This window comes from Pseudochaenichthys georgianus, chromosome 19, assembly GCF_902827115.2.
Source record: "Pseudochaenichthys georgianus chromosome 19, fPseGeo1.2, whole genome shotgun sequence".
Taxonomy (NCBI): Eukaryota; Metazoa; Chordata; class Actinopteri; order Perciformes; family Channichthyidae; genus Pseudochaenichthys; species Pseudochaenichthys georgianus.
In genome coordinates, this window is record NC_047521.1 from 18,623,924 (window position 1) to 18,649,289 (window position 25,366).

General features: G+C 43.2%; 1 protein-coding gene across 2 annotated transcripts in view; it reads right to left on the reverse strand.

The window, feature by feature from the left end:
• Positions 1 to 25,366, reverse strand: part of afap1l2 (actin filament associated protein 1-like 2) — a 44,135-nt gene extending 18,769 nt beyond the window's left edge. Inside the window, exons 1-4 of one of the 2 annotated variants that reach the window (XM_071206864.1) lie at positions 24,835 to 25,366; positions 5,656 to 5,784; positions 2,472 to 2,516; positions 503 to 594 (exon numbers count right to left, since the gene is read on the reverse strand). In XM_071206864.1, coding sequence (XP_071062965.1) covers positions 503 to 594; positions 2,472 to 2,516; positions 5,656 to 5,784; positions 24,835 to 24,850 — 282 coding nt within the window. In that variant the 5' untranslated portion in view covers positions 24,851 to 25,366. The remainder of the gene's footprint in view (positions 1 to 502; positions 595 to 2,471; positions 2,517 to 5,655; positions 5,785 to 24,834) is intronic. The other variant, XM_034107082.2, reaches the window with a different exon arrangement.

Here is a 25,366-nt window from a genome sequence, read left to right on the forward strand (position 1 = left end):
GCCGACATTAAACACACCACAGCTCCCTTACACACTCTTGGATACTCACGTTCCCAGGTTTGCTGCCCCGTGACTGATTAAATACCTGTTTCTGTGGGAGAATACATTTCACATAGCCTCAAGTTTGTGACTCTGACGGTTGTGGGAAATGTTTCTGGACTGAATTTGTTTAAGTACATTAAAAACCAATGGAATTATCTGGCAACATGTGATATCAATCCATAGCCGTTTAGTTTGAACACTTAGGGTGCTTTGTCATAGTAATGTTCTTACGGTAACCAAAGACCAAAATACTGTCAATTGCATTTAGAGTCAGAATTTGTCTTTGGGCTCCTTTTAGCATACCGTTGAAAATCATGACTTCCACTGAACTCTCCCATGTACTTCATTGAGTTCAGGAGTTCTACTGGGGTCAATTGTGCTATTACCATTCCCATAACAGTAGCATCATAAAAACAACATGTTAATCCACTCTGATGCAATCAAGCTAGTAATCACTTACTGCTCTGGGGGGCGGCAAGTCAGGGAGGCTCTTCTTTGGGACAGGGACATATTTTGCTGCTTTTCCATTGACCAGGGCATCTGATCTGTCATCTAGGTCACACAAGTACAAAGAAGGATGTCAGCCAATAACAGAAACAATTTATATTGGATGTTGAAAAAGGAATGTACAAGAATCTGGATAAATCAAACAACTGTAAGGTCAAAATGTTGTCAATTTATCACTATTTCCAGATGTCTCCTATACTGTACATACCAGCTCCTCCCTAACTCTCACAGACTGTACAGACCTTTCATTGTTAAATTACAGTGACCGCATAACCCAAGTCAAGGGAAACATTTGTATGATAGCAACAACCCTATTATGCAAAACAAACACCACAGTTCAAGGTTGAGAACATTTGAGAAGACTTTGTATGAGAGATTTAGGGATGATGGTTCTCAGTGGATTTTCCCTTTCATTAACAATGGTCAGAGCTCCGTTGAGATGAATGAAGCTACAGCAAGGAGACAGTTGGCTTGGCTAAGCATAAAGCCTGGAGACGGTGGGAAACACCTAAACTATATTTATACAATTGAGATTTTACATGGTAATCATTGAGCTTTAGCGGTGCTGGTAAGCACATTTGTTAATTCGGATAAAGTCAGGCAAATAGTTTAGCCCTGCAGCCAGTCTGCCTGCTAATGTAAGTTAACATTCAGCTGGCTGTTGCCTAGACTGTACTGTCCACCAGGTTGACATGATGAGTTAATCTCTCAAAATACAAATGTCTAAGCTACTTCCTCTCCCAATAGACATTTCACCTAGTTTCTACTTGAATAGGAAGAGCTTTGAAACACTTTAAAGATCTATTTTGAAATGTTTTTGTACCTTACTCTTAAATATACACTCACTGTAACTACAAAATCATTGAGTATTACATGACTGAAAAAAAGGCCTAGACTTGTTGAGTTTATTTCAGGACAGTAAGATATCCGGTAATGTACCTAAGTGTTTTTTTAATTAACACTGTTAATAGTGACATTAAGATCTAAACGTCTTTCTCTTGCTCCTCGACTGTGGTTCAGGTTTAACAAATGGTCAATGATTGAGAAATTTCAATTCTCACAACTCGACGCACACTTTCCTTCAGTCTCTGTGAAAGAAAACTTGTGGCTTTGCTTGTGTTGTTACTGAAAATATGTGCGTTAAGTCTAGCGCTTGCTGAAACCACATTCTTCATCACTGTCCAAACAAAACAGGTCGGTCTCAGATGGTGGGGAGCTCTGAAGAAACAGGCAGGAAATGGTGGGTGAAAGGAGGGGAGCTGAGGAGGGGGCGCTGCTTGTTGCAGCTTATTATCATATCTGCTACAGTATACACTTGAATCATGTGAAAGGCAAATGCATTGAAATTAAATGTAATGACATAACAAGCACGCTATGGTGATTGACTGACTTGGACAACCTTAAAATACCAAAGTTTAGTTCCAGATTGCATAATATTTTTTGACAAGGATACATTTATTGCTAACAAAAAGGATGCATGAGATAAACATACAGCCATGCTGGTGTCTCAAGGAGGCTATTATTGAAGCCAAATGCTAAAGCCAGTAGTCTACAGTAGCATGGTCATGATGAAGCTACAATTATAATATTTAGCAGGCTTGTTATGAAGCATTTCACTGGTTATATATATTGGCCTACTGGTGTCACAAGTAGAAGTTAAGGGATCACTAAAGTAATTAAGAATTAACATGTCTTGAGCATTCAAATAATCACTGCACTACATTTCATGGCAATCCATCCAGCAGTTGGCGGTCCAATTTACACTGAAATATATAGAGCCACACAGCTGGCAAGGATAAAACTCCTTTTCTTTATAGATTATATTTCAGCTATTATAAATGGGAAATAAATCATCTTCAAGTATCAGTATCACACAGAGAGGAGCCTTATGAAAATCACACCTTTGCCACCTTTGTCCTTACCAGTAACAATGACTTTGTTCATGTAGATATACTCTTCGTCAGCACCTGCATGGAGACAGAAAGCACGCTTTACATTTGGGGTACAGTAGCTACAACAAACACTATCATCACATTATTTAAAGAGGACATTTGATACTACTTTTCTTTTTTGTAAAGCACTTTGAATTACCCTGCGTCGAAAAGTGCTATATAAATAAACTTGCCTTGCCTTGCCTTACTTGACAGGAAAATGTACCTCCAGTGCCAAACAAACTTGCATCATGTTAGTCAAAAGCCAAGGATTAAAGGGGGAACTTGACCCAAACAAGTAGCCTATTGTGTGGACAGATGGGGCCATTATTGACACCCACTCTCACCGTGACTGGCATTCATCGGACATTAGTCAGAACACTTTGCACAGATAGAGCGCTGTGTCAATTTTCTATCTTTGACGTTTTGAAGATAGCACAACTAAATATATGATGAAGTTCCTGAACATGTTACATCTGCTGAGTCCAGTCCAAAATAGTTTTGATGTAACCAAAACATAGGACTGTGGTTTGGTTTTACAATATGTTTCCACTCAGTATTTGCATGAAACCTGTATTGACAAATAATAATGACAGCAGTATCTTTTGAAGCAATCTTTTTTTTTTTAGGCAATATTAAAATATAATTTGATTTCCTGTGGCAAATACAAAAGCACAGTGAATCGGAAGTGCTTCACATGATGTGAGGAGTTAAACATTGCTGAACAAATGATCAGAGCGGTCATTGAACTTGCCTGAAATGTGTATGTGTATGGGTTAGTGTGAGCATGAGATGATGAAACCTCATGTAATACATTGATGCTGAAGTCAGCGTAGTGAGAAAAGGACTGTGTTCGGTTAAACGTTGGTCTTAGCATGGTGGAATAAGTATAAGCTGGCGAAGACGTCGCCATAACATTGCCACATAAACAGTTTGAATGTCTTTTCTTAAACAATAAACTGTGTGGTTTCAGCGTAGCAGGCTCCAGCCGGTTGCAGTGACCTGTTCTGGGAAAAATGTTCGAAGCTTCAGCACAGTTTTAAGGGAGGTTTTTTCATTGAATTAAATATTTTAGCTGACTAAGTTTATACCCTGAGAGGAAATCAAACAAAACTCTAACCTTGTGTGATACTCTGGAGAAGCTTTCTCCTTTGAAATTGATATTGCGAGGTGAAACCAAACAACAGCAGATTGAAAGTATGTTTTGCCTGTACAGTGAAAACAGATTTTCGGGGAACAGAGTTGAAATGCTATTTATAAGCTGCTGCTTAAAGGAAGTGAGCGTCCTCAAGGGATAAATGTAGCTTCGGAAAAATGATACAGCTTGGAGCCAGGAGAGGAAGTACGGAGACGAGTCCAGGACCTGAACATGGAAAAGCACGACTGCTGGTGTGTGTGTGTGTGTGTGTGTGTGTGTGTGTGTGTGTGTGTGTGTGTGTGTGTGTGTGTGTGTGTGTGTGTGTGTGTTTTGGAACAGAGAAACACTGAGAAAGAGAAGCAAAACCCATGTTGCCTTTTTCAATATAAAAATGGCAGTAAAATAATTGGGTCACTACAAAAGTGCCCAGTATTTTTGTTGTAAAAATCATGAAGCAGGGATTTTTGTGCCGTCTAATGTTTTCATAGCTCAAAGTTACTTTTCTTTACATCACACAAAGCTAAGATTTCTGAAGGAGCAACAGTCGTTTATTATTTCCAATTTATCACACACCTAGGGGCAGAGGCTTAACGGGGCTCGGTGTAGCACTGGTTCACATTGTAACTGACTTCCAGGCACCATTAATCACACCAGCACACCAGCGGTTGCCACATGTTCATGTTGAGTGTCAGAGCCAGTGAGCAAGAACAACAAACTTGTCTTTAGCTGTTTGACAGGAAACATTACCGGTCCATGCATCACTATATAATGAAGCGAGAGGAACTACAATTAAGTATTTACAAAATATAAATAAATATCATTCTGATACTTTTGCAAGGAAAGTAGAAATGCAAGCAAAACTAGTTCATTCAAACATCCCAATGTGGTTTTAAGTAACCAAAATCATAATAAAAGACTGGTAGGCGACAGTGTAAGCTCAGTGCATTGTGGGAAACGCAGGGCATGACCACATGTTACATAAGGTGCTTTGCATAAATGCAGGCTTACTGCTTGAGTTTTTAAAGATCCATGGTTAAATATTTGTGGTTAAACCTCAACCAATAAATGTTAGGTAACACGTTTAAGAAAAAAATTAAAGGAACCCACAGGGAATGTTTTAGACTACTTGTTTTCTTCTCAAAACAACCAAGCTTTCGTTGCGTATATCCTTCATGATATCCCTATGTACCAAGGTTAATAGAACACGCTTGGTATTTTCAATGTACCTGCCTTCATTATTCAAAAAGGGTCGATGGGATCTTATATTTCTTGGAGCTCGAAGTAGTAAGTACTGTACTTCAGTACACATTTTGAAATACTTGTACTTTACTATTTCCATGTTATGCTACATTAAGAGTTAAATTGTGTACTTTTACACATTTATGTTGTACCTTTAGTTACTTTGCAGATTTGGATTAATGAAAAATAAGACTTAAGTTACACCTGAACTAAATTCACATCCACAAGCTACCCTGCCTGCAGTATACAATGTCATTACTGTAAAACTAGCTGCACCTTTACCAGCTTTGATAACACTTTAATGCATCAGTAATTATAATCAAAACATATCATGTATATTAATCTGAGATGGTCCAATTTGCAAAATAAGTACTTATTCTTCTCCCACCTCTGACTTCAGCCACTTTAATCAGTTCCTCACATTTTTCATACACATCATACAGTTTGAGGAACCTATTTCCTTATTTGTACACTGCCAAGTTTTTGTTATTCATTAATACAGTTAAGGGGATTTTAAAGATGGTAAGGAATGTTATGTAATGTAATGTAAGTCACTTTGGATAAAAGCGTCTAACAAATGACATGTAATGTTATAGGTATGCACTCCTTAGGCACATGCTGAGTTCAGGTCGATAAAAGGTTTTTAGCACTGAAATGTTAAGCCAGTTAGCAAATAATCTATATCGGTAAAGGCTCTTTGCATATGCTCTTTTAAATATATAACAAATAAAACCAAAGAATGTCCATGGTGCCTTCCCGCAATTTTCAACAGCCAGCACTTATATTTTCAATTCATACCATTGGAGGAACTGTAGGACCGGAGGAGATCAGAGAGCAAGCCCTTCTGGATGGTGGCGTTCCCACTCAGGGTCTCCTTATCCAGGATGAGCAGGAAGCGGTGGAGCTCCATCAGGAGCTGGTCCAGCACTGCAAGCAGACAGACGAGAAGGTCTCAGAGGTAGAGCAAAGTCAAAATTCCTTTATGCTAAATGGTGTTACATGTTTCTTGCAGTCAGAATATAAAAACAATGGCTTGAGACCAGAGCTGTGACAGTTCCCATCAGCAAGAAAGAGAAGAGCTACGAGCGATATAAAGCCTGTGAAGTTTCCAGGCAGAAATATTTTGCACATTATACTTTAATTTATGGCTGAAAGTTAAACTCAATGACTTTTCTTTTAACACTAAATTCGGCTGCGAGTTTGTTAGCTATTTCATTCTCACTGCTGGGAATCGTGCCTCAGGCTGTGAGCTGTATGCCAACATTTAACATGGGAGACACTCTTCAGTGGTCTTTAGCTGGAATCAAGTCGATAACCATTCAGACTTTATGTCATTCAGTCATAACTCTCATCCAGTTGATGTTGACAGCTACAAGTCTGTTTGAGGTTGTTTTGGGAGTTGTTAGGGTTTAGTGTAAGGTCAAGTCCAATGGAGTGCGGAATATGGGCCCTGAGTCGGCGGGGCCTCTGTGTCTGAGTCTGGGTGCAGCCCACACACATCCTTCAGGGGTCAGCGCTGAGCTCACAGCCCTCTCCCCTGTGTGGGGAGCTCTTTGTGCTTCCCTTCACTGTCTCTCGGCCTTATGAATCGGCCCCTTGCTACAGTGGGCCTCAGTGTTTGAGCATTTTACTGAAATACCAGACAGAAGGGGGATAAAGAAGAGAGACCTTATTAAAGGAAAAGGTGGGGCAAAGATCAGAGGGGGTGTCATCCGGTGTCATACTGTTCTTAGATACTGGAATGTATGAAATCACCCACAGTATTCAGCCTACACTGTTACCTTTTGATGTTTTCTTAGATGTGTCTGTGTTTTAAAAATCAGTTTCGGCAAATGTTAAAAATAGACAAAATGTAAAGCCCGGACGACAGTCATGGCTTTCCACGTTCTGTACTACTAAGTTTAAAGAAAAAGCTAAAATGTTAGCTTCAGTTAGCTGTGTGTAAAAGTATAGGCTGAGTGATTTCTGCTTCAAAGTCAAGTACAAAATAAATCATAAAACATTTTACAATTAATAGGAATTGATAATACTCTCGTGTGCATGGAGTATGGAGCCAGAGTAGTTTCTTTTATTTTGAATAGAGGCTTTTTCTTGCCCCTGTTTACAGTCTAATGATAGGCAAGCTGACAGCTATCAAGTTTTCAAAGTAGAACAAGTATAACAAAGGCTATATACTGTATATGCTTGTTGTTTATACTTTCAAATTAATGAAATGTAAAAGTTACAACTTTAACAGTTAAACGCTGAATTAGGTAGGCTACCTACTGTAGGTGGTTAGCTGGACAAGCTAACAGGGCAGCTCATGTTAGGGCAGATCATTCAGATTAATCCTGTTTTGAGTACCAAACATAGATCTTTGTTTCTTATAAATAACAATAAACCCCTGAAGTAGTGCCTGCCTTTGTACCCTTGAGGACTAACCTGCTATAACTACTGTAAAACAAACTTTTTAGAAAAATAGAAACAAACAGACATTTATATGTCAAAAACATCAGACTCTACTCAGTAATTGAACTCTACTCCACATTAATTATCACAACTTTCACAGTTATAATAAGGAGAGTAAACTTCTCTCTGTTGAACCCTTTTTAAAACTGTCAGCTATTCTGCTTTAGTGGCTCCTTCCGGCTCAAACTGATAACTGGGCCTTGCAGGGGAGTACACTCATGGCCTCTCCCCTCCTCCCTACACTCCCTCACATCAAAGAACCTCTGCAAAGGGGGAGAATTTCTGCAAAATACGGTGTCAGACCCCCTAAGCTTTGCCTTTCGATGATGACGAGAGGCTTTCCCAAAGCTCCAAGCGAGCTGGGTTGTTTTTAATGACTCCTGCTCAAGCTGAGTCAATGTCTGCTGAGAGGCCATGTGGTGGGAGGACGTGCACCATGGAAAACATCATGGGTCTGAACATATATAGACACCAACACACACGCACGCACGCACATAGGGGATGTAAAGTAATTAAAATGCTACTATACAGATTTTTCATTACATTCTGAAGAGTTGTTTAGCTGCTGATGTTTGCCTGCTCACTACGAATGTAAACATTTTCCGGTTTCCCCTTCTTGTGTGTTTGCAGAGATTGACTCCGATGGCCTTTTGGTTTGGGGGACCCTGGGAAACAGAGTCAGCTGACAGGACAGGGAGGTCTGTAGCAGGCAGTCTCTGTGGGCTACAGGTTGGCCAGACGCCCACTGCACATCCAGTGAGTGACCGCAGCCTCCACAGCATAAACAATTCCCTTCTGTCGAATGGCCAAAAGGAATAAGAGACCATCAGCCATCAAAGGTGCCTTAGCATTCCCAACTAAAGAAATATATTTCTGTGATGCAAACTTGGGCAGATAAGATCGCTTAACAACACAACTTTTGTGTCAGTAATCAGTTGATAGGATTTTCAAACACACAGAGGGTTAGGGGAATTTCTCTTCCTCATGCCTGTGGTTGTACTTCCTGCTTTGCTTCAATACAACCAAGCCATTTTGTTTGATTTCTCGCACACTTAAGATATCCATTCAAAGTGTGGTTGATAGTGCTCTGATACGTTTGCCGATCAGCACGCTGTACAGTATTGTGAAAGGCCTGATTAGATTACATTTAAAGGGGACTTATCTTGCAAAATGCACTTTGCGACGTCTTTTATACTTAAATATGTGTCTCCGGTGCGTCGGGGAACTCACGCAGCGTCAGAAAATAAAACCCCAAATCTTTTAAAAACGTGTGTACAACGAGTAGATACAGATTTCCATCCGAACTGACGCCAAATCGGCAGCGGACCCACAGAAAGTTGCTATGAGAAACAATGCCTGACGTGTTTTGGACGTCTTTGTTTACATTAGCAAGCCTCGCTAACACACAGCTAACCTGTGTTTAAAAAGCAGGAAATAAAGAAAGGAACTCACCTTGTGATAAACCTGCAAGAGAAAAGGCATTTGAGCTCCATACTATTTCAGAAATAATCCTTGACGTGGTTTAAACAGGATGGCGTTTTATCACAACCGAATTTAACTTTATCTCCAGTAGAATTCTGATCAGGCATTAGCTCTGCCTCCTCCTATTTATTTTTTTCAAGCTAAGGACCCAAAATCTGCGTTTCTCTAACAGGGCTTCAAAATAGGGGTTTGAGCAGTATGAGGGATGGCTACAATGGGTGATCTGTTTGATATTTTGACCCTACAATATATTTTTCAAATATAGCATGATAGGTCCACTTTAAAGAGTTACATTTGGGATTATTTCCAAAACAAGATTACTATAGTGAAAGAATGGGTTAGATTTGAAAGTCATCCACCATTATATTAACATAAACAGGCCAAAAAGACCAGAGATTATACACAACAAATGCTTCCTGCAATATTTGATTTAAGCTATTTACGTTTTTTATCAGTGCTTTGTCTCTATCTGTTCCAACTGTGCATCTGGACTACAAATGATAGCCTATACTCTTAATCTTCAACCACATCTGTCAACCTCCTGTGTGTCCTGTTAGGAGGGAGATGACAACAAGGTCCTACTGAAACTGAAACAAATTGGTCAGCGAAGGAAGGGATTAGACCAAAATAGAACTGAATAGGGGCTTTTCATTCAAAAGAGGGAAGGAATTGAACTTGGGTTTGTATCACGACTCTCCATGTTAATTTTGACAACATCTTCTGCCAAACAACAGGGTCATTTTGGGATCCTGGCAGCCTTTCTTGTTCCGAGAAGCTTGACGTCCTCCATCAACACTGACAGGATACATTTTAGCAGAGACGAGTGAAAGCATTTCATTTTATTGAATTAACGAGACAGGCATGGCCTCTCATTTAAATTACACTGTCTCAGGGTTAAATGTTCGTGCAAATGTTCGTGCAAACATGGTCTCAAAACATATTGGGCTAATATAATCTGATAAGAATCTAATTTGCATTCCTTCCAAGTGTAGTATCAACTACAGAAAGTATCCATACTGATCAGTAATGAGCGTTCAATATGTAACCCTTACTAAACCCATAAATCATCATCAAAGCGCTCTTAATAGCAAAAGCACCTCAAATGTTTGCCACCACTTTTCAATGTGTCTGGTCTGTACTTCTATCATTTGTACTGTATTCCTTTCTCAAATGAAACTGGCCACATTTTCCTGTTTCCTCATCATTTCATCATCTTCCTCCATCTGTCTTACTTTCAAAACAACTCCTGCATATCAATTCATGCTCCAGGAAATATCCAGTTGTTCACTGATGCAATAGTTGTCCTGCGTGTGTTTAAGAGTTGATCAAAGCCAAACAGACTCTTACTCACATAGTATCAATGTTTTTCTTATAGCTTGATGCAGCATATGATGTTATGTTAAAGTGTCTTATATGACGTACTATCAAAGGGCACAATAGTTGCTGAACATTGCTAAACAATGCTGGCTTTATACCGGTTACCAACAAACCACCACAGTGTTAACTTGTTTAACATGATTAAGTAATGATGGGACATTAAATTAGACTGAGCAAGCATTTTTTAAACTCATAAAACTTGTTTACCCCACAACTCTGCATTACTCATGATGGAGATGAACTGGTAGTGTATTTAAATGTGATTTCATTAGTTTGGCACCCCACTTGAGCAGCTGCTTTGGTATGTTTTAAAGAGGAGACAGCCGTTTTAGACCACTGTGCCTGATTGTCATTATGTTTTGAAGAAGTTCCCAGCAACATTTTACAATTGGGTTATTAACCCAAACTAAAGTACTGTTATCGTGATGCAGAGTCAAAGTCAAACCGCTCAAGTTTAACATCAAACGTTAGTGACATGAAAGCATTAGAGTGGATTGTAACGATGTGCGTGACAATACCATATTTGGTCTGAGTAAGAAAATAACCCAACATTAATGGAATAAATTAGACAAATACACTTTATTGCTTTTTCTACCCATGGCTAGTAAGTAAAGCGTTGGTGCTACATTGATCTAATGTGTGCTAAGTTGGTACATTTCTGTTGGCTATTTGTATTAAGATTCATGTAAATGTAATTTGTGAATCAAATTCAAAAGTAGACACACTTACACAATTCTATTTTCAAAACAAAGAATATTGATAGAAAATAACATGAACTATTCACAGCACTGAGTCTACTTAGTGTCATTTTTGTACTGACAATGAAAGAGATACAACTCCAGGTAAAAGAGAAGTGGTTGATATAACGAGAATTGGAACCAGTGACCTAACCCAACGGTAGAAGGTTTGGGTTGTACACCAACACTTTTAAAGCCATTCTCAGTATAATGAAGCAGAAATGTCAGAGCAGGTTTGTTTCCTATCGTTTGACTCTTATATGCCAAACGTTTAGAGGAATACACTGAATGACCCTTGGGTTTGTTTCAATGCATCCAAGTGAGAGAAGAAGCCACGTAGGATTGGTTTGTTCCAGTCTGGCCTGGCTCTGGTGATAAAGCAGATAATTGGCTCATGGCAATGGTCAATTAAAGGACAAAACATTGATTTGATTGGTGTTTGATCCCTATTGGCAGGCAGTGGTCCTTCTCCCAGCTGCATGCTGGGTTCAGCTGTGGGGCAGAGACCTGCGTGGACATGGCTCGATAAATCCAACCTGTGTTTTGGTGTTATTGCTGTAGAAAGCAGGTGTGAACTTGATGACTCTAAGAAGAGGGCTGCATGTGTCTGATAGCAGCTGAACTGAAGGAGCTTTGGAAACAGATGGACACAAAAGAGGAGTTAAATATTAAAGAAACATATAACAACTAAGGACAAATGGTACAACAAACAATATGGGTAAAAGCACATAAGTCTAATTCACAAGGCATTAAGTAAATATTTCCTTGAGTTTCAACAAAAGGTGGTTTTGATAGAAACATCACATATAATGAGTGTAGCGGATCTTGTTATCACAGATGTATCTGGAACGAACAGCATGCACTGTTACACTAAAATACTTTTCCCCAATAAAAAGCAAGAAACTTTAATATCTTGATCTGAGCAATCTTATGGTTAGTGTTAGGAAAATATCACTCGACACCAGCTTGAGAATCAATAATCAGGTACTAATTTATCACATACAAAGGATATGGGTTAACTCACACACATGGGGTATGTTGCTCAACGGAGCAGGAAAAAACATCAGGCTTATATAGTTCAAAATACGGAGATAACAACAAAGTCGTAAATCGAGGTGGCGCTAATATCATCAGCAGGTGTCGGACAGGTGACGGGGACATCTGCGACGTCTTCTGGAAAGAGTCACGTACTTCCTTCACACCTCATAGAAGTGGGATATTTAGGAGACAACAATCATGTGCCTTCTCATAAATATCAACAACCTGAAATGCCCTGCCTCCTCCTATCATTAGAAGAGGCAGCTGCAAGGTCATACACAGTGCAGAGTCACACGTAGTATCAGTGCATTAAAACAACCCATAAAGAGGAGACAACAGTATTTTCTCCAACAGTTAGGTAACTTCAAGTGTGGCAAATACCAATTACTTCCTTATAAGTAATATTTCTCCCCATGACCCTGAATCAGAGACTACAGCATATTGAGTGATGGAGTGTAGAGATGTTTTGTCATGACTTGCCTTATATTTCTAGCCATACATTACATGCTCTCTGAATATTAGCCAGCAGGAAAAATGTCAAATATAACCATTCAATATTATTCCTTGCCACGCCGTGACAAACTCTGCATATCAGTCCCTCGACTGCAGCAGTCATTTTATAAAAATATTTGTATTAAATGACTGCTGCTCCTCTGGCTTTCTCTGTCATTTTCACTTTCCCTTTTTATTTTGTTTTCTAGTAAAGATTTATATTTATATGGAATGGCTGCATACTGTGAGAGTAGTAGTCTAGACAGGACTTGCTGTTTACAGTAAGTATTTTTTTCACTTCAATATCAAGGTTCTTCTGTGCATCAGGTAGAAGTCTTTTTGTTACTGTGGTAAAGTGCGTCAGTGTTTTTAAGTTTCTGTTTTAGTGTGTTGTTGTGTGGGAGGATGTGGTTTTTAGAAGATCTGACCATGTTTCTCGCCATCTAGCCCCTTATCGCATGCAACAACACTACAGTATCTGCAGAGTCTGCACAAGCACATATTCTATCATGGACATGTATATGGGCTCAGAACAGTCTCATAATACACACATGCATACAGAAGGATTCACACTTGTATTTCATGATCCGCAAAAGGATTCACACTTGTGTTTCCGAATCAATATGAAACGGAACACATTTGTGTGTGCATTGAAAAACACAAGTGTGAATCCTTTTGCGGATTATGAAATACAAGTGTGAATCCTTCTGTATGCATGTGTGTATTACGAGACTGTTCTGAGCCCATATATAAAGGGGAGGAAAAACAGACTCAAAAGTCATCATCTTAAATCAATAATCGCTGATTTGGAAAAATTGTTCAAATCAAATAATGTCAGTATTGTAGTTGCTTGAGGTCGGAAAGGAGGTCATTCACTATCGACAGGAAGTTGTTTTTACACTATGGGAAAAATGCAATGTAGGCGGAGCCTGAGGTTGTCCAGTGGTTTGTTCATGGCAAAAGAGTTAACTGGATGTAATGCTGCTGCAGCTTTGACCAGAGAAGAGGAACTCAGTGGAATCAGTTGCTGTTTGTTCGGTGAAATGAAAACCTGCAGTCTTGTCATGAAGACTCTTTTGAGCTACTGTAGTACAGACTGTTTTGACTCCTTCTTTATTAACGTCTCTTGTGTTTTCCTTTTCTTTTTGGCCAATATCAAAATACGATACAGACTTGTATGTAAGTATGAAAATAAGCAAATAAACCAAAGCTCCATTGTCATATGAGGAACAAGATAAAACAGAATCGGCTTAAGAGAAAAAGAGTCTGTGGGCAGCAAATATTAAAACCATAGCTATAGGCTAGATTGAAGTGTTAGCTTTTATCAAGTTACAAATACGTGAGGAAGATTCACTTTAAGCGTACTTCCATTTTCTTTTTCAAGTTGCTCCTCTTTCATCTCCCCTCTGTCCCAACTATTGAACCTCGTCTTTATTCATCTCACGCTTTATCTTACCAACACCCTTTTCTTTTCTTCCAGTCTGTCTTTAGATCTGTGCAGTGTCAGTGATATCGAGCCTTACAGCTCAGCCCTTGGAGGAATCCGTTTTTATAGCTGGAACATGCTAATGGGCTCTTAAAATCCAAGTGAATCTTTGTTTTTTTTAAAGGAAGGAGCCATGGTGTACTTGAGCAACTTCATCTTGATTAGGATGCAGCGTATGTTACTGTAGTCCCTGCAGATGAATGCTTGAGCTGGAGGTTCAAAATGCTGGCTTAGTCGATGACATGAAGTTTGTGTATGTGTGTGAGAGAGTGTACGAAGCAAAGTCAAATATGTGGGAAGTGAGAAAAAGAGCTGAATTAAAACAAAGTTTCAAGGATAATGCCAGAATCTGCCATTTATGCTATTCTTATTCTTATTTTTGGAAACCTCTGAGGAATTTATGTAGCCTGCAGCTAACTATGTTTAATGACAACTCTGAAACATATAATCATATCTTACGGCACTAATGGAACGTGACTACCGCTGAAAAAGCCAATCACTGCTGTAATAAATCCAACATGAGTTCTCTTATTGTACATCAGAAACCACTAAAGATACCAACAGCATTGACTAATATCTGCAGTACATTCAGATAAGTCAATGCTGGATAGTTCCTTTGCCATGAAATGATAATATTGTGTCTCCTCCAGACACAACTCTATATCTCTTTCTCTCCCATGTTGCTCACAAACACACAAAGAGATGAAAAATGTGTCAGCCCTGGGCCATGGTGCAGAAGAGGCTCAGTGTGGTCCCACTTCCTCTTCTTAAAGCAGCACCCTGCCAACATCCCTCCTCCAATCTCTTCTTACGTCCCCTCGCTCTACAGGACCCCAGCAACAGCCAAATGCAGATATATGCAGATTCACGTTTAAAGAAAAAATTACGAGGCTCCATGCTCTTGGCTTGATGAGAAAGAAAGCGACAGACTAGAAGCAGCTGCTGACAAATAAAAACTAACTAGCAATGCCCCCTCAGAGTCACCCACATGAAAGCTTCTGTGCTCAGTTATATCCCACAGATATGTGGCCAGGGCTGCAGGGAGAGTGAGATCCAGTGAGTGTGCATGTGTGTGTGATTACAAGACAGTAAGCTCTTGTTCTAATCTACCATTTCCTTCTACCTGGCGAAAAAAATAAATACAGGTCTGATCCAGAGCTCCTGTATCCAATAAATAAGGCCACGTTTGATGTGTTGTAAATGAACAGGAGCGAGAGCCTGAGGGTGAAAAGGCGCTGCACTGCCACAGATCAGGAAGACCGTCTTTCTTTTCATCATTTTTATAGCTTCCTGAATTACCCGCACTCCACTCACTCCCCGTTGGCAAGTACAGCCCATGACACACACACACACACACACACACACACACACACACACACACACACACACACACACACACACACACACACACACACACACACACACACACACACACACACACACACACACACACACACACACACACACACACACACACACACACACACACACACACACACACACACACACACACACACACACACACACACACACACACACACACACACACACACACACACACACACACACACACACACACACACACACACACACGAGTGAAGCGGGGGACCCCATGCCAGCCTTAATGTCCTAAAACTCAGTCTGCCTCCGCTGAGCTTATGCAGGGTCAAACCCACTAAACCCACGGACTCTTTCACATTGTCATGCTACACTGAAAAGCACTTTTGACACTCCAATTTTCAGACTCTTACAAAAATTGCTTAATATTTTTACTGGGAGTCATTTTTACTGACATGATCCCTGCAGTTCCCAGACTGTAGGCCCCTGAAAGCCAGCCAGTACTGGCATACACACGCTAATAACAATGAGAATAACTTTTAAGCAACAAGTGGTTTTCCTCAATACATCAAATAATACTGCACACAAACATTTTATGGTTTGAAACCATAACCATAATAATGGTGCGGTGGATGGTTGAAAGCTGAATTTGAGCTATATATTATTTATTGCTGTCTAAATTCATTCATAACCTTCCTGCCACAGCAGATCAAAAGGCCTGAAGGCAAAATAAGGAATGACACTTTACCAAAAAAAGACGTCTTCTGTCAATTCCCAGATTCGTAGTTTGTGTTTCAAGCGAATAATCCACTTTAAAAATGCCCATCAATACATCTGTCTACGTATATGCTATCATTTGTCTTTTTCTTTTTGGCAGAGATCACAGTATCAAATTATTGTTGGAGAAGACGACTGACACTCGAGGCAAGAAAAGGAGCCATCCTATTAGAGCCCATCGCTGCTTTTTTTTTGGGGGGGGGGAAGGAACCCAACCGCAAAGAGTGTGCAGCCAGCACAGTGAATTCAACATGGACATGCTTTACCCAGAAACTGGTGAGATCCATAATAACAAGGAAAGCAAAACAAGCAGGGGCATGAGGTGGAAGGCACTGATTGACAAGGAAATGGAGATAATAAATACTAGAGAGGAACTCACAAAAAGGATAAATAAACACACTTTTCCATTCCCCTTAATTGTTATATTTACGGGAAATTACAACACAATTATGTGTAATGTTTCTTTTAAAAATCTGCCGTTCTGATGATAGCCCAACTGATATTCATTAAATATCCGAGCTCCTGGTAGCTTCACTAGTGTGATCTCCATCTCCAGCAGAACGATTGAAGATCAGAGACATGAGCTGCCGAAAGTTGTTTATCTGGAATGAAACCTGCACGAGTCAGGTTTGGGAGAAACGGCATATCCAGAATACTAAACAATGCCTTGCCTTGTCTCTCCCTGCATTTTCCCAGGTTTCCCTTTATCGTACCTCCTCCACTTGCTGCCTGTGGCTGTTAGTATCTAATTCGGTGTCCTGGTGCTGCTGCATACAGCTGCCAACAGAAGACAAACTAGTTCTTATTCCGACCCCACACACACCACCTCATTCTCTGCAGAGATGGGGTCGTTACTAAAAAAAAGTAATATATTACATATTACTTTAAAAAAAAAAAAAGTAATATATTACACTACTTCGTTAATCTCTACATAAAGTAACTCGTTACTTTACTCGTTACTTTACTCGTTACTTTACTCGTTACTTTACTCGTTACTTTACTCGTTACTTTACTCGTTACTTTACTCGTTACTTTACTCGCAGGGCCGGCCCGCCCCTCCCTGCAGGCAGATCACGCAGACTGCTAAAGTTTCAAATGTTCTCTTTAGTTCAGTTTCCATTGTCGCATAAGACTGATCCAGATCCTGAATGTTTTCCTATCTGACCGTGGCTGTCCTCTGTCTCCTGCTATCTGTATATTTTGCGCAGTCTATCTCTGCTCACGCTGTTGCGTCGGCGTGTTCTCCTGCGTGTTGGTCATGTGTTGCACTGGAACCAGACACCGCAAAGACTTCAGCCGAGCACGTACGAACTGCGCATGCGTGAGTGGCAATAACTCTCCTTACCAGCAGGCGGCGGTAGTGTGTATTCGTCATTCAAAACAGGCAACAACCGGAAAACAGAGAAGAAGAACAGAAGACGTGATATAAACAAACAACAAATAGCTGTGCGTTACGGTACGTCCACACAGCAGCTTCAGAAGAAACTTCCACCGCTTCCAACGCTTCTCTGCCCATTGACTTTGAATGGGGATGACGTCACTTTGCCTCGCTTTTCGCCGAACTGCATTGTGGGGGAGCGAAGCGAAGATTTCCAGGATGTCCAGGATCTCCAGGATTTAAAAGTTGAGCAATGTTCAACTTTTGAAGCTGAGCTGGAAGCGCCAGCCAATCAAACACGTTTATGCAAATCTGACAGTAGAAGCGCTAGCCAATCAAACCGCGTGTAAGCAGGGAGAGCCAGACCGCAGTTCATTTCCTCATATTCCAAACGAGAAATTACGGTAGCAAATCACCCGGTTCTTTACGACCAGAACTATTAACGGGATACAAACCGGAGGAACCAGGCATGGAGGGAGGTGGCAGAGACAGTGGGTGAAACTGGTAGGTTTTCGCCTGTTTGGGGAGTTTATATATATATATATTGCTCGCATAAAATCCCGGGGTTTTTTGCTTTGTATGTCGGGGGCGGGAGATTCATGTGATTGGTTGTTGGTCGCATTGCTCGCAAAAAATCCCCAAGCTGTCAGACACGCCCAGCTCCAAGATTTTCAAGATTTTTGAAAAGCTGCTGTGTGGACGTACCGTTAGCTTCACCTTAGCATGTGTTCTTTGCAGGTGTTTGTTGAGGTTTGATTATGACTGATTTTAGTAAGTAACGAAGTGAAGTGATTACTGAATTATAAAAGTAGCGCGTTACACTACTCCGTTACCGACAAAAGTAATATTATTACAGTAACGCGTTACACCCAACTCTGATTCTCTGCACCCTCTAACTGTCAGGTGTGGCATCATTGACCTGCATTACTCCACCTGCCCTCAGCTCTCCTTTACTCTTATGAATTGGTTTGGATCCTCATTACTCAGGCCCACCCCACTCGAGGATTTAAGATACTGGCACATGCTGTATTGGTCTCTAGACAATACAACTGATAGAGATACAGTCAAGTTAACAATGTAGTTCTCATTCATAACAGTCCGTTCGATGTCTCACTATGGGATGCGCCTCATCGCGGAGCAAACAGAAGCATCAATCTCATTACGCCAATTCTGATTGGCTGGTGATCTTGACGTCAGCGTCAGGGAATTCACCCCCTATAAGTAGCTTGCGCCACAACGCATGCGTCATTCAAACACCTCTTCTCGCTTCAGAGCACATCTCTACAGTAGCCGGACAAGCTTAACGGTCCACAAACTGAGCCCAAATACCCATTTCGGTTGACGGGCGCTCGCCGGCTACTCCTTCTGCTTCGCAGGAAGACAGTAGTACTAACGCAGTTAGTATTAAAATCGACCTCGCCCTTCTCTCCCCGGGAAAGTAAGGTAGGTCTGATTTTTTAAGCTAGCAACACACCTGTTGCTAGCTCCCTCTCTATCGATACCACGGTAGCAAGGAAGTTTTTTCTTTTCTCTTTTCCACGGAGGAAGAAAGGATTAAAGGAGCATACTGTCACACCAGTCAGTATTCTCAGGGAATAAAAGACCCACACCGTCCTTTTCTCCGGATTAAGGACAGGGTGGTAACATCTTTTTCTCCCATCCTACCTGTCGAGAGCGGGCTCTCTCCACGCCACGAGGCGAACAAGATGGACGCCCCTCTCCCTCACACCAGAGGAGTCAGGGACTCGGTGGCTTGACTCTGCGGCTTGAAGATCTCGGACGCAGACACACACCAGGTCTGCTCGTCCTGCCTCGGACTGGAACACGCCCGAGGCACTATCGACAACCCCGGCTCGTGCGGACATTGTGTCCGCTTCACCGCAGGACCCCCCCCCCATGTCCACTGATCCGCCGGCCGGCAGTCAAGACACGGGGGCGTCCGCCACAGAGAGTGAACCCCTCTCCGTGTCGGTCTGGGGCTCATTATCCGCTATGGCCACAGAACCGGAATCCCGCGCCCTGGCAGGCCGGGACCCGGTGACGGCAAGACACGCGGGAACGGGTCCCCACACTTTACCAAGCTGGGGCTCCCGGTTAGACCTCACCATGGTCTCACCCGCGGAGGATGTCCTCGAGCTGGACTACGAGGAGGACGAAGAAGAGGACGCCTTGGCGTTCCTCCTGTCCGAGTCGGATGAACAGGAAGAGGACACCTTCATGTCATCGGCTCAGGCTGCAAAGCCTGGAGCGAGGGCTGCTCCCCCGGGTGATAGCACACCAGCTTCGCCCGGTCTGAGCATGGACCTGCAGGCCGTGTGTAAACGTGCTGCGGCCAGACTCGACGTCCCGTGGCCTGAAATGGCCAAGGAGACCTCCAGGTCCCGCTACGAGGGGAAACATTTTCCCCAAGCAGCGCGGACAAAGAGGCAACTCCTTCCGGTCTTCCCGGAGATGTTGGATGAGGTGTCGGTCTCGTGGAGAGACCGGCCCTTCAGCAGCAAGGTCCCAATCCAGGGTGCCTCCTCCCTAGATTGTGACGGAATGGAGAAGCTCGGCCTGCTCCGCATACCGCCCATGGAACCGCTGGTAGCGGCCCACCTCCTACGGAAGGTGGGCCGGTCACCAAGCAGGAACCCCATGCTGCCAGCAAAGTCGGACCGATTTCAGTCGACAATGACTGAAAAGTCTTACAAAGCTGCAGCGTTGTCCGCCAGGGCCCTGAATGTGTCCTCGCTGCTAACCGCTTACCAAGCGGAGCTCTGCGAGGACCTGTCGGGTAACCCGGGGGCAGCCACTCTGGACGAGATGGCAGCGGTCACGGACATTTGTCTCCGTGTCCAATGCTGCGCCGTCCATTGCAAGGCAATGGGGATCGTGGTGGTGCAGGAAAGAGCGAGATGGCTCAACCTCACCAACCTCCCAGACCGGGAAAAGGAGGATGTGCTGGATATACCCATCGTTCCCGAGGGAATTTTCAGCTCCGCTCTCGCCTCCATGCAAAGGAGGTGTGAGTCGAAGAAGAAGGAGGACGAGGCACTCCACCTCTGCCTCCCTCGAAGGCTGGGGTTGTGAAGGTACCACCGTCACGCGCATGCGCAGTGTCGGTGGGTATTGTCGAAAAGGGGCACCACTGTGTTCAGACACTAGAGGGCCCCATAACACAACAAATAGAGACTCAGAGGGGAAGAGATGTGACATCTCCGCTGGCTCTAAGGAGCATGCAGTGGAAGATGCTCACATCATCTGCTTGGGTTTTCAAGACAGTAACACAGGGCTACAGACTCCAATTCGCTGTCACCCCCCCTCGCTTCTCGGGCATTCTGCACTCGCAGGCCCGAGGAGAGTCAGCCCTCATTCTGGAGAAAGAGATTCTCTCACTCCTAGAAAAAAGGGCTATATCTATTGTACCCGCCGAACAGAGTCAGGGCGGCTTCTATTCTAAGTACTTCCTCGTTCCCAAACGGGGAGGGAACGGAATTCGTCCAATACTTGATTTGAGGGCTCTGAACAAATATCTAAAAAGATATAAGTTCAGAATGCTCACTCACACATCTCTGCTGCGGCTCGTGCGACAAAACGACTGGTTTACATCAGTCGACCTGAAAGATGCGTATTTTCACATCCCAGTATATTACCCACACAGGAAATATCTGAGGTTCGCATTTCAGAGGATCTGTTATACAGAGTACTCCCCTTCGGTCTGTCTCTCAGTCCAAGGGTGTTTGTACGATGTACGGAAGCCGCGATAGCCCCGTTAAGACAACAGGGTATTCGCCTGGCGACCTACCTGGGCGACTGGCTGCTTCTCGCACAGTCGGAGCAGGAGGCTGTTACGCAGACAAATGTCCTCGTTAAGCACCTGCTCAACCTGGGTTTCATAATAAATACAGAGAAGAGCATGTTGTGCCCCGCGCAGACTATACTCTTCCCGGGTTTACGCCTGAACTCGGTGCCCTTTTCAGCTCGCTTGTCAGCGGAAAGAGTGAAAGCTTTCAGAGCTTGTCTCGCTCTTTTCCAGCTGCGCAAACATGTTCTCTTCAGATCATGCCTGCGATTGCTGGGGCTCATGGCGTCAGCCATCCTGGTCGTATGACTAGGACGCTTACACATGAGGGAGTTTCAGCGCTGGGTGGCCGCCCTAAAACTAAACCCGAGAGTGATAGTTACTGTGAAATGCGTAATGGCACTGCGCCACTGGCTGCACCCGACTTTTCTAGTACGAGGTGTGCCTATGGGTGCTGTCCTTTCACGGAAAGTGGTCACCACGGACGCATGTCTGACAGGTTGGGGAGGTATTTATGAAGGTCGCCCGCTGGAGGTCTCTGGAGCAGAGACCTCCAGCGGGCGCACATAAATTACCTGGAGCTTTTAGTGGTGTTTCTCACCCTAAGACGCTTTCTGCCTTTCCTTAGGGGACATCACGTCCTCGTGAGGACAGACAATACGACCACAATATCGTATATTAACCGCCAAGGGGGTTTGCGTTCTCTCCAGTTACACACACTGGTGGGCAAACTTATCCTATGGAGCGGTAGACGTCTCCTCTCTCTGAGAGCGACGCACGTCCCGGGAGTGATGAACCTCGGGGCAGATCTACTGTCCAGAGGTACACCACTTTATGCAGACTGGACTCTACATCCAAGGATTGTGAGCCAGCTGTGGGTGCGTTACGGCAGAGCCGCGGTGGATCTGTTCGCATCGAAAGACAACGCTCAGTGTCAGCTGTTCTTTTCGATGCGTGATCTAAATGCACCGTTAGGCGTGGATGCACTCGCACACGATTGGCCCCCGGGCCTTCTGTACGCGTTCCCACCCCTGGCTCTGATACCTCCAACTCTGGCCAGAGTGAGAGAGCAACGCCACACACTTATTCTGATAGCTCCGCACTGGCCAGCTATGTACTGGCTAGCGGAGATATATCAGCTGCTGTGCGGGCAGCCATGGCAGCTCCCACTACGCAGGGACATACTGTCCCAAGCGGGGGGGGCGATCTTTCACCCACACCCAGAGCGCTTGGCTCTATGGGCTTGGCCCGTGAGTGGTACACATTAAGCTGACCCTGGCAGCTGCAAAGCGAGCCAGTGGCACTCATGCGCTATCTGTACAGTCTTCAGGCACTCGGTTCGCCCCAGGGCAAACAGAGTGTGGTTGAAGCCCAACCCTTCCTTTATTTTAAGGCGGTTGGTTCAGGTACCATATTTGACATTGAGGCATCCTCCCCGCCACTGTATTCCTCCGGAGAACAGCGGCCGGACTTGCCGTGTCCAGTCCGTGCTTTACGCACGTACAGGGACAGATCAAGGGTGCTTCGTCATAATGACCAAGCCCCTTGTGTCCTGGGCTATCCCTTATAAGGGCAAGTCTGTTACTAAGCAACGGCTCTCCCACTGTTTGTGGAAGCAATTGCTGTGGGGCCCATACAAGTCAGAGTTCGCAGGCACCCTCGGGTCCGCGAGCTCTTTTGACTCAGGGTCTGGCTGCATCCTGTCTCCCATCCAAGACATTGGTGCAAGTGGCGAGCTGGTCCTCGCCGCTCACTTTTGTCCGCCTCTTAACAGTCTGGACGTTCTACTCCCAGTGTGACTCAAGCAGTGCTGGGCACCTGGTTGAGTCAGAGCTCTACCTGTTAAAGTTCTGGTCGGTTTGGTGATTTTCGAGATAAGCTCGTCTGGCAATACGGGAGCTACAATTTCCCATAGTGAGACATCGAACGGAGTGTTATAAAGAGAACTATAGGTTACTTACGTAACCCCAGTCTCAGAGCAACAAGTGAGATGTCTCACCAGACGGCCCTCCTTGCTATGGTGAAGCGAGAAGAGGTGCTTATTTTGAATGACGCATGCGTTGTGGCGCAGGCTACTTATAGGGGGTGAATTCCCTGACGCTGACGTCAAGATCACCAGCCAATCAGGATTGGCGTAATGAGATTGATGCTTCTGTTTGCTCCGCGATGAGGCGCATCCCATAGTGAGACATCTCACTTCATGTTACTCTGAATACTGGGGTTACGTAAGTAACCTATAGATCAGTACAATTTCTTTAATGCTGAAACATGGCATCACTCCACTACATTCTGTCAAAATGAATGTATCTTAGGATATATCCTAAGATAATGCACATTATAGCTCTTATTTCCTCAGTAGAAAAATGGTTTAATCTACAAAATGTCAGAAAATAATGGACTTTCCCATCACAATTCACAAAGATATTCAATTTTTGAAACAATAAAAGAAGAAAAAGTTGCACATCCATACATGTGAGTAGCTTGAAGCAGAGAAACTTCTATTTCTGCATGAAAAATGAATTAATAATGCATGTTAGTTCCTTGCCAGTCGTCTCATCAACTCATTGACTTCTTGTATGATGGATGGACCATGAATGAACACATTGCAGCACTGGCTTCCACTCTGAGAGACAGTGGGAGTAAACAGACTGGGCTGCTGGTCAGCTGGAGATAGGGAATGTTGCAGCAAGAATTTCAAATTGTCCATTCCAATTAGACTAGTCACTATTGTTTTCAGTCCAGCAAGCTGCTTCACCCAGTAACCTCACCCAGACCGTCTCTGGTGTGGATGAGGTAACTAGATGAAGTGTTGAGGGTCCAGATGTCATGTTTCTCAGCTCCAAAGATGACTTGATAAACTTCCTTCTAACAAGCCTATTTGCTTGTTGTCTTTACATGTTTTAACAGCAAGACGAGGTGCATTGCATGGCCGATCCTTTTGCCAATCCAGAAGTATTAAACGGCCTTGCTCATCCCCTCATGGGCAAATAACCGCAGGAATTTGAGGAATGCTGTGAGAACAATGTTGCTGCTATTGGAATTCATCAGTGGCCACAGTGTAAACTATTTGATAGAGCCCACTTGGATGGCGAGGCGGTTAGGGATAAGCCACAAATCTTCATATGCTTGGTGACACACAGGTTGCATTCAACTCTGGTTCTGGGGACACATTGCCCAAAGGCAGCTTACAAGTTTGACAAGAAAGTCTTTGGCTGTTCTTTGGTTACCTTAAATAACCCACCCCTGAGGAATTGTAAGCATCAGTATTAGTGGCAGGTGACCAATACCAAAGCTAAGCAAAGTGAAACAATGTTTCTTACAGCACGGAGGAACCACAACTGAAATCAACATGAAGATACATCATAATGGTGGTTTCCCAATTATCAAAACAAGAAATAAATAATATAATTTAAAGAAAAACATCAGATTTGTTGTCTTTCTACCCAGTTTTGGCGACTTTAATGCATCCAAATTCAAAAACATGCCAGATGTGGTGTGTATTAAATGTGTATTACTTAAAAGTTGTTGCAAATGGTTGAAAAGCAAACATTTTTGTAAAGATGCATTGTCAGCGATGTCATGGAGAAACTCGAGAAGTCAGCAGAGTCTAATGTTATGACACAAAGTGAAAAACTCTTACCTTTGTGCTTCTCCATTCCCTCGCCGTTTCACCTTCTAGTCCCTCGCTTTCCTCCACTCATAAAATCAAACAATCCCAAAAGTTTGCTGATCAGTTTCTGGGTGATGGGACGGAGAATTTGTGCGGATTGTAGCCCGACGCTGCCGTTTTCAACAATACACACAGACTGGCTGAGTGACTGACTGCTGGGTTAGACACGGAGAGATTTGACGGAACGACAGCGCTCTCATCGTCTTCCTCATCTACTTTTGCTGCACCTCCTCCCAAATGCAGCATCCACACTGCAGCTTTGAGACTCCGTCAGGTGTCATTCAGGTTCTCCCACAATAACAAAGTGAGGAAGAGGACAAACTTTTAGGAGAGGATGGTTGCATTATGGGGCGTATGTTTTTAAGTGTGTGCGTGCGTGTGTGTGTGCGCGCGTGTGTGTGTTGGGGGGATCTTGAATCAGGTTTGGTTTGTTTTCTGCGATAAACCTATACATTTTGTTTTTAAAATAAACCCATACAAGTGTTAAGCCTGAATGGGTGGG